The sequence below is a fragment of the Adiantum capillus-veneris genome, chromosome 1 (genome assembly GCF_014529385.1).
Source record: "Adiantum capillus-veneris isolate H3 chromosome 1, ASM1452938v2, whole genome shotgun sequence".
NCBI lineage: Eukaryota > Viridiplantae > Streptophyta > Polypodiopsida > Polypodiales > Pteridaceae > Adiantum > Adiantum capillus-veneris.
In genome coordinates, this window is record NC_140931.1 from 102,392,743 (window position 1) to 102,402,579 (window position 9,837).

The window sequence follows — 9,837 nt, forward strand, 5'->3', positions numbered from 1 at the left end:
ATTGTTTTTTTGTAGTTGATGCAAGGTAACGGTAGTCTTTCCTATCATCGTATGCATTTATAGTATGTGCTCTGTCATAAAAACTAATATCTAATTCTCCCAAATGATTTTCTCTTGTGAAAGTGATCATTTAATATGGGGAAGTACCGGGGGAGTAAAAGCTAGAATATTGGTAAGGTTGCCTGACCAATCTCTGTCAGGGATCCAAAGGAGGTAAAATAGGGATCCAAAGGGGGACAATCTACAAAAGATAAATGTGCTTCAATGGGGCTTAAAATACCTAAGGTTCAGCTCCATTAAGACTTCCATAGGCTAAAGTTCCTAAAATTAATTGTATTGTCCAATGGCCAAAGTAGGGGAAAATTGGATGGTCATGGGAAGACTAAAAATCCTTCCCACGTCCCTAGGAAGGAGGGGGTGAGCCCTAATGGTATGGGATGAGAGATAAACACGCATACACACTCCCAAGCTCTCCCCAAAGGGAAGAATGGACACATGGTAGGCTCCTAGGCCAGGTGCCCCCAATTTCCCCTCAAATTTGCATGGAAAGATAGCTTATGCATTCCTTTTTTACATGGTTTTGAATGCCATCCGAGGGACTATTTTGGAGGCATGCAAATGGACCATTTTAAAGCAGTTAAGACCACAAGGATATTCTTATACTTATTATTTGCACATGATGCTTGTGGTGACTTGCTTTTAGACACAATTTTTTAGCATCCAATGGATGTCCCAATAATGGTATACAAGGCATGCCAATAGATTATGGTTTTTTAATCTACATTTTGAGATATCTAGCAAGGGTTGAGGTGTAGGATTTATTTTCCCCATTATGGAAATACAACCTTCTTATTTCTTGGATTACTAGATCGTTGAATGCATGGCATGATAGCAATTTTGGCTATCAAGTTTTTGAATAGATCTCCATACAGCTATGACTTGTTAATAATACTTCCACACTTGGTGACAAAAAAACTTGGTCTTGCATGATATTTTCTTTGTTTACTTTCACAAATTTTAGATTCATTTCATCATTATAATTGTGTGAAAGTAAGCATGTAGTAGCTACATTTTACTTATGAGATTTATGCATGATAACATGTCTATATCTAAGATGATATGTTTCTATTGCTAAGACTATTTTGAATCTGGCCATCAATTTTGTCTAATTTGGCATAAGTATGGCACATAGATCAATTTTTCCTACTCATCCTACCATGGTGTCCAAGATACCTTCACTGAATTTTTCCTTATGTGAAAGTTACAATTGCCACTTCATGGCTCCTCCATAGGATGGAATTATTATGGTTTCTTTGAAAGTGCATAGATTATGACATCTTTCAGTGATGACTAAGGACTATGCTTGTGACTCATGAGTATATAACTATTTTTCAAATAAATTTTTTTTCTCTATGAATGTGATTGAGGTCTATTCATAGACGAGCGTGCTCTTGTCCACCATCACATCTATATAAAGTTGTATTCTTTCCCATTGAAACGAAGCTCTCAAGTCTCTTTTTCATCCACATGTTGCCCTTGGTTACAATCAATATATCTAAGAAGTGCAATATGACCCACTTCACCTACAAGGATGTACAAGCATCAAAATGCACATTGTATAGTTTATCCAAGATTGGTTCTAATCAAAATTTTGAAGTTCTCTCCAAATTAATAATTTGTGAAGTCTTGTGGTATGAGACACAGAACATGTGTGAGTTGATTGGTTGCATATGAAACTTAGTTATGATAGTATGTATCTACACTTCTTTTTCTACGACAAACACTTACTTTTTAAACTATTTTCAAAAAGAACTCATGGTATACTATATAACAAATGAGTTATTTATAGAAAGGTTTTCAACACACTATTTTTTCCTTAAAAGCATGTTTGCAAAGCTGATTTTTGTGGAAAATCTTTCAAGAAGATTTCACCCAAGTAGTAAGTAATTTTGATGGGCATATCTACATACTTACAATCATGTCTTGTATTCTCTCTTTTTGCTTAGTCTTTCATTAGCTTGGCACGTCTTGTATCATCTCTTTTTGCTTGATCTTTTATAGGGATAACGATCTTGACAATTACCTCAACTTATCAAAAAGTTCTCACATGGAGTTGTGATGTAGATAGTGGATTTGAGCCACAAGCTAGGAAAACAATATGGGGACATGGGTTCTAACAGGTGGCCTACAATGGCTACTAGGGACTAAGAGCATAGAGGATATGAGCCAAGGGTGAGGATCTATCTTATAAGGATAAATGGTAGCTAACCTAGAAGGCACACAAATGGAGAGAGGTCCCATAGAGAAGGGGCAAGGACCTGGGCATGCAAGATCCACATACCTAACCAGAGTTAGGTATCTGGATAGAAGTATTGGGACAGGAAAGGCTTGAAAATACTTTGGAAATATTGTGTTAGATCAACCAGTTAGAATGGTCGTGATTCTTTTAGTGTTTATGGCTACATTATTGTATAAGACAATATACAGTGGCAACTCCTTTTAGAGCTACAAAAAATTTTTTACATGACAAGAGTTACATAGACTTTCCTTAAGGCCAACATAAATAAGATAAGAGTTAGTGTCTATGGCATGTTGCTACATTATTATATAATACAATATACAGTGGCAACTATGTTTAGAAATACAAGAAACTTTTTGCATGACAAGAATAGACTTTCCTTAAGGGCAACATAAATACAATAAGCTTTATACTTTTATGAGTATAAATTCTAGATGAACGAAGGATCCTTCTCACTGCATAACCATTTTTCATTGATACTATACATAGTTATACTCTTTAGAGTGATTAATTGAATTGTTGCTAGCATATCAATCAATATATAGGGACATACTCCACATGTGGAGAGTCCCTAGGACTATTCCTATTCTTTTAGAGACCTTTGCAAGCACTATGATGGCAATTATAATGGTTTGGGTTGGTGGAGATCAATGAATAAGCTACTTGTTGAAAGCACAAGCACTCAAAGAAGGTAGAAATTGGTTCTCACATGATGCTCTTGAGTTGAGAGCACCATCCCCATGGACTTCATTGAGTGCAGATAGTGAACAAGGTGTCACTCTAGACACTTTAACATTGTGGTAGAAGCCTACTTAGTTTTGATTACAATCCTTACACAATCCTTTTGATTTTAGAAGCAGTATTCTAGGAGTAATACTTGGCTCAATCATGATAATGTTACACTGAAGTGTTTGAAAAATAATTATGCATGTCTCAAGGAGTGTGTTCCTCCATTGGGCTACACAAGGTTTAAACTATAAGCTATTCGTTCAATTGCATTTAAGAAAATCTACAAGAAGTACTTTGGTATGATCCAATCATATGTATATATTCTATCCAAGTGAGTTGGATGTATGAAGCGCGATAAGACATTACACTTGTAATTAGAATGGTAAAGCTAAAGCATTGTTTATAGTGCACTCAAAAACTCGAAACATGGTGGAGACATTAGTGTTCCTTGGGTAAGAATTTTCACTCTTGTTTTCTAGGACAAAAATTAGGGAGGGAGTAACATCAAGAGAAGGGTCCTACCCAAGAGAAGGTGGCAGTTAATTTTACACTAGTCTTGTAATGGGCCATAAATGTGGCTGGAACCACTTAAGTGGCTCATGCCTAGATTCTAGTATTTTAAGCATACCTTTTGCATATGACATAAAAACTTCTTGAGCATCTTGTTAGGATGTGTTTAAGACTCTGAAAGTCGTAATTGAATTAAACTACTTAAAAAGTTTAAAAAATCCGTTGTAAAAAGAGCCTTTTTGCGCAAAATTGTAATTTACTACTTAACTTGGGCAAGAATAAATATTGTCAATCTTTATATGAGTAATATAGAAGAGTGATAAGCTCATTCCATACCTATTAAGGGATTTTTCAAAGAAGTTTTGAGTCTATTCAAAAAAATTATTGGTCTACCATTGAGTCAATTTAATAAAATTATACGCATTTCACCAAATTAACACTTAGAGATGGCCATGCAAAGACAACTTCAACCCTTGATTTATTTTCTTAACATTTTTTTAATCAATTTATACTATATGTTGAGCATATTTCTCTAAGGCTATTTTGTTTAGACATCTCAATAATTGTAATTATTTTTTTACAAATGCCTCTTAAAGCCACAAAAGTGGCTATTTTTAATACAGGACTAGTGTTAAGGGATAAGCTAAGCCTCTATCTAGGATGGATGGGTGGTGTTGTAGCCTATGGGCTTAGGGGTGAGGGTTCAAGGGAGTTGGCCGAAAGTCGATTCTATGGAGTCGACATGGCCAAGGACCTTTCAGATCTAGTCATTGATGTGTAAGAAAATAAGATTTTTCAAGTGTAAGCTGGAAAACATAAACATTTTCTAGAAGAGTCTTCACTCTTTGTGAGATGCAATCATTGCTACCAAAATCATTTTCACAAAGTATGAGGGAGTTGCAAAGTTTTCAAGTGTGTAGGTAAGACATTGTGTTAGAAGGTTGTCTAGAGAGCTCCATGGACTCAACGGGTGCAAAGAGTTTTAATCGTCTTGAAAGGAAAATGAGGGTGTCTTGAAAGGAAAATGAGGGTGGAAAGAAAAATGTTATTCTTCTTCACTACTTCTTGCTCTAGAAGAATGGCATTTTGAGATTGAAAAGAGACAACATCAAATTGAAAGTACAAATTTGAGCTTTACAAGAAGCAATGGAGAGAAGAGAAGCTCAAATATAAGAAGAATGCCATCTCTAGAGGGTATAAAATAAAACATGGACCAAATTGAAAACTTTTTCACTTTCGGACTTTTGATTGTAATGAAGAACTTTCAACTTGATCCCACATGATGGAGCCACCACATTTGCCACATTAGCCTGATGTCGCTAACATCGATAAATGGAAGCCACCAGCAAAATCCTTAAGTTTGTTCAAAACAATGTTGCCCAAGAGCCAGAATATCAGAGACTCCAAACCAAACACTTCGACACACATGACATACAATATCAGGGCCATGCGTCTCTGTCTCATTTATCACTCATCATGATTTGGTGCTTTTCTCTACCTAATGAGTTGTTCCAAAAAGCGGGAAGTACACTGCCGGCTCAAAGTGAAGGCCCATGTTGGTATTCTCAAACAAGAACTTTTTAAGGAAGTCACATGAGTCCCGTAAGTAAAGGGACACATTCCCAGGGCTCACTAAAAAAATTGTACACCTTTCTCAAGTGTGTTTTAGCATGCCAATAATCTTGCTATGCTTATTTCTTTCACATGCCATGAATCCTCACATTCAATATCTTTCGCAAGTTCTATGGCCCAAATTCTATGGCCCCGATACTCACAAGGGACCTTCAGCCAAAGCAAACATTCAAGCCAGCACTCCCATCCCTGCTCAGAACTCTCTCTCTCCAAGCCTGTGATTAACTACATACCCTTACTGAGCACAATCAAAAGTAAGAAATATATAAAAACCCATTAATGTCCTGTTTGTGCAGCATTTCTATCACCATCAAAGTCGGGGACCGAGGAGCAGAGCATCTGCACCACCCCTGTAGCATCCATTCCTCACCGTAATGCTTGCCTGCAGTCCTCGAAATCGTGCCAACTCAGCAGCCAGAATCTTGACAAAATTCCGACACCAAGATCATGCCATCTCAGCCTGCGTAAATAAATCACTGCATCACCTGATCTGTGCCACATCAGCAGGCAGAATTTTGAGGCAACACGATCTTCACCAGCTCGGCAGACAGAATTTCGTGCAGTTTATTGCGATCACTTCGTGCCATCTGTCAATTGTGCAGTCACCTGCAACCAGCCATTACTGGCCCCTCCCCCTAACTTTGTCTGGGAATGGTCAGTTTGTGACCATTCCCTTGTAATGCATTCTCCTGCATGACTCCCTGCCTCCACCGGTCGCTATGCAGTCCCTGCATTGCATGGAATGGTCACTGACAGACTATTCCCTACCCCATCAAGGTCGTGGGGAGGGGGGCAGCGCATCCTAGCTGTACATTTACTGCAGTTTCCTGTGCAAAATTCAGTGGGTGTCTGTTAGATGCCCGCCATTTCAGCATACGGAATGTCAGGGGACACCATCACCCTGCACACAGCAGATTAGCAACAAGAAATAGCTCATGCTGCTCCCAACTCGGCACTCAGAATCAGCGTAGCAATGAAATCCCCAGGAGCCGACAACTCAGACACAGTACAGCCAGGAATGGTCGTGTACACATCACAATGTCCAAAAGGACCATCGCATCGACAATCATGTAAACACATCAGCTAGCAAATGTTCAAAAAATCAGTATGATTGAATTTGTTCCTGTTATACAAAATAAATAAAAAACGAATGCAAACTTTACCGAGCACCCAATGGCACATGGATTTTGAAATTTTGATGTTGCCCGTAAAAATGCAAAGAATTGGTGGGCGATGTTTCGAATTGCATGGATGGCATGCCACGACCATGCTAACACAGTGTAAAGAATCAGTATACAGGTAACATGACCTTTTTCACTATTAAAGGTCCCCGCGTTTCATCAAACCATTTTCTTCTTCGGACTTTAGCATTTTCCTCTTCTCGGCCAGTAAGAATGTGATCACAATAACCTGGAGAAAGCCAGCAATGGATATGAAGGCAATGCCAAGAATCTCACCACAGTTGTACCTTCGCAACTGCAGAGAGCGAGAGTGCCGATTTTGGCGATCAGACTTGGACCTGGGGGGCTTCAACTTCGACTTGGAGTTATCCTTGTTGCCTTTTTTGCCTTCTGTGATAGGATGATGGAAGAATGATGAAAAAGGCGATCTAGGAGAAGGGGATGGGGGAGGGGGGGCTACATTAGGGGGAGAGAAGGGAGGAGGAGGAGGAGGTGGAGGGGGAGGTGGTGGCGGTGGTGGAGGCGGCAGCGAATATAGAGGAGGTGGAGGTGGAGGTGGTGGTGGTGGTGGTGGTGGTGGTGGTGGTGGCGGAGGTGGGGATGAATAGATATCATCACAATATACAAGCTTCAAATGCACAAAAAGGATGTAGGAATACAAGAACAATCCTGCCACCGATCCCCATCCATTTGCATATCCATATCTGCTCCTCCCATTCATCTCTCAGGGTACCCAATGCAGCCCCTGGTGTGGGAACATGGGTATCATCAAATAGTCTAAAAGGTGAGCAAGTGCATATTGAAGCATGCTAAGAAGAAAGCTACAGCCATTGTGTATTACATTACAGGCATTAATGTCTTTAACTACTCATATACGTGTCAGATGGACAAGAACCCAAGCCGTACGTGGGACAGCATACATGGATGTCAAAATGCTAAGTGCCTGAATGTGACATAATGTAGTCGGTCGAGTCTATGAATCCAGCCAGAACAAGGATACACCAGCAAGTAACATGTACACATATGAACATGAAGTCATGTGCTCCTAAACTATTTAGAATTGCTCTGAACTCAAAGCACTTCTAAAACACCCAATTTTGACAATTCGCAGTGGACCAAGGGCTCCTAGAGGCCCTTCGGACACATAGATTTGCAAAAAAGTAGCCACCTGCTAGCTCTGCATGAGCTTACTCTAAAATAGGCAAATACTCATTCTCTGCAACTATCCATGTATGTATTAAGTTGATCTGTCCCATCCATTGTAAGACCATGTCTGCCTGTCTTAATGCAAATACCTAAATGGGATAATGCTCATACCTGTATGCGATAACACATATAGCCTAAGGCTCTTCATGTATGCGATGACACATTTTGCCTATTCATGGATGGGTACACAGCTTCTGTCTATGCACCGAAGTTTGTTTCTAGCTAGCAAAAGAAAGGACGGTATGCGAACCTCTTGAAGGCGGAGCCAGGATGGAGTGACTCAGGAGGACAACTGGTTGACGCCAGCAAATTGAATCCTTCAGCTAGCAAATCGAATCGTCCGGCGTGATCTGGAGCTACAGATCAAAGATCCATCGCAGCATAGCCAGGTATGAGAATAGGACAGGTTTGTTAGACCTCGCGAAAGCGAGAACATAAACACATTAAGCAGTTCAACTGCCCACAGAATCGCTCATAACGCAGGTCTGACCCCATCGTTACACCGCGCCTGAACAAAATCTTGAGAGAAAGAGAGTGCATACCTCTGCAGAGAGACTTCAGGTCCAGCAATGGAAAGTCGCGAGAGAGCGAGAGAGAGAAAGCTGGTGCAGTCAAAGGAGCCCATAAATGGTAGCACATGTTGGAGCGCTCAAAAGGATTATACTTTTCTACAACAAACAAAAACTAACTAAAAACGAACTGAGTGGAGGTCCCTCCTTGCCAACTTCAAGTTCCTGGGTAGCCCTTATATTTGTTTGGCCAATATTAGGTGTGTTTCGCACTGATACCGTCAGAGAGTCCTTGTCGCCTACCACAATGCAGGCCAAGCATTCCCAACTCCGTCGATATTTGGCAAAGTTAGCCAACGCTGCCCACTCTCTCACTGGTTTCCCTATCTAGGCAATGGACAACTCTTGGAAATTTTGGAGACAATGACAACAAACTACTGCACACTACTTTTTAGCATAGAGAAGCAATTAACGTTGATGATCTCACAAAAACAATGCCAAGCCTTTCATGCAAAAGCGCCATAAGGTCATGTTGCATAGAGAACTAAGTGGAACGGTGGGGGTAGGCAACAGGTTTTACACTGCTTCCGAAATCGGCTCAACTACAACTTGCATGGTAAAGTTGGTCTTACTAGACTCTTGGAATCTTAAGAGACATCATGGACCATTGGATTAACCTTATTGAATAGGGCCACATAGAAAAGTCAATTTTTTCCTACTTGTGATGTCCCATCATCTTATGCGGGTCATTGTGACTATTCACCTTTTTCTCCTACTATGATGTCCCATCATCTTATGCAGGCTACTCTGATTATTCACCTTTTTCAGAAACAAGTGAGAAGTTCATGAGACCTGCCATACACACAATTCTCATTGCAAAACATCATTGCAAGTGGACTTGTTCCTTTATCCTAGTCTTTATGCTCCATGATTTGCTTTGGATCCTCACTATGATGAAATTCTCATCAATGCTTTTATATACTTTGTGATGGTGGTTGCACCATGGAATGCAAGCTACAACCCAAGCACTACAAACTTATTTCTATTGGCCCACTATGAGACATGACATTCAAAACTATGTACAACAATGTGTGGTATGATAAACACAAAAACCAAGGTCAAGGAAGCTATGAAGCTGCACAACAAAAGCAAAAGATTCTATAGGAAATGATTGGGTTTGTCTTAGAATCTGAAAGCTTGTGTAAGGTATGCTACAAGTAGAAGCTAGCAAGGAGAGCTCATGGGTCATCAGAAGTACTATATAATATTCCTTGAAGGGGTGTTGGCGAGATCCCAGTATAGGCCTTTGTTGCCTTTAATAGAAATAGTCCAAGGGTGGCCACTTGCCTCCACATCGTTGAATACGTTGATCAAAGTGATGAGCATTTTGACGATCTTAAATAGAAATTGGCAAGCCAAGTCGGGTATGTCATAAAAACTAATATCTAATACTCCCAAATGATTTGCTCATGTTAAACCAGGGGAGTAAAAGCTAGAATATTGGTAAGGCTGCCAGAACGGTCTCTGTCAGGGATCCAAAGGAGGGAAAATAGGGATCCAAAGGGGGACAGGACAGTCTGCAAAAGGGCAATGTGCTTCAATGGGGCTTAAAAGACCTAAGGTTCAACTCCATTAAGACTTCCATAGGCTAAGGTTCCAAAAATTAACTCATTTATCCAATGGCCAAAGCAAGGGGAAAATTGGATGGTCATGGAAAGACTAAAAAGTCTTCCCACATCCCTAGGAAGGAGGGGGAGAGCCCTTATTGTAG

General features: G+C 40.0%; 1 protein-coding gene across 1 annotated transcript; it reads right to left on the reverse strand.

Annotated features, from left to right (window-relative positions):
- Positions 1 to 4,754: 4,754 nt before the first annotated feature.
- On the reverse strand, positions 4,755 to 8,589 carry LOC147465284 (uncharacterized). The gene is made up of 5 exons (XM_086486204.1): positions 8,554 to 8,589; positions 8,258 to 8,453; positions 8,100 to 8,159; positions 7,808 to 7,913; positions 4,755 to 7,096 (listed from the first exon to the last, which is right to left on the reverse strand). Exons 1-5 carry the CDS (start codon positions 8,587 to 8,589, stop codon positions 7,069 to 7,071), a joined length of 426 nt encoding a protein of 141 aa, XP_086342330.1. The 3' UTR covers positions 4,755 to 7,068.
- Positions 8,590 to 9,837: the final 1,248 nt, after the last annotated feature.

What these genes read in the sequence shown, in the direction of transcription:
- LOC147465284 (XM_086486204.1), bottom strand. Translation starts at nt 8,589, where the DNA reads ATGGCGCTTTTGCATGAAAGGCTTGGCATTGTTTTT. An exon ending in CAAGGAGGGACCTCCACTCA is followed by an intron (nt 8,160 to 8,257) that starts GTTCGTTTTTAG and finishes TGACTGCACCAG; the next exon opens with CTTTCTCTCTCTCGCTCTCT. An exon ending in CCTGAAGTCTCTCTGCAGAG is followed by an intron (nt 7,914 to 8,099) that starts GTATGCACTCTC and finishes TTTGATCTGTAG; the next exon opens with CTCCAGATCACGCCGGACGA.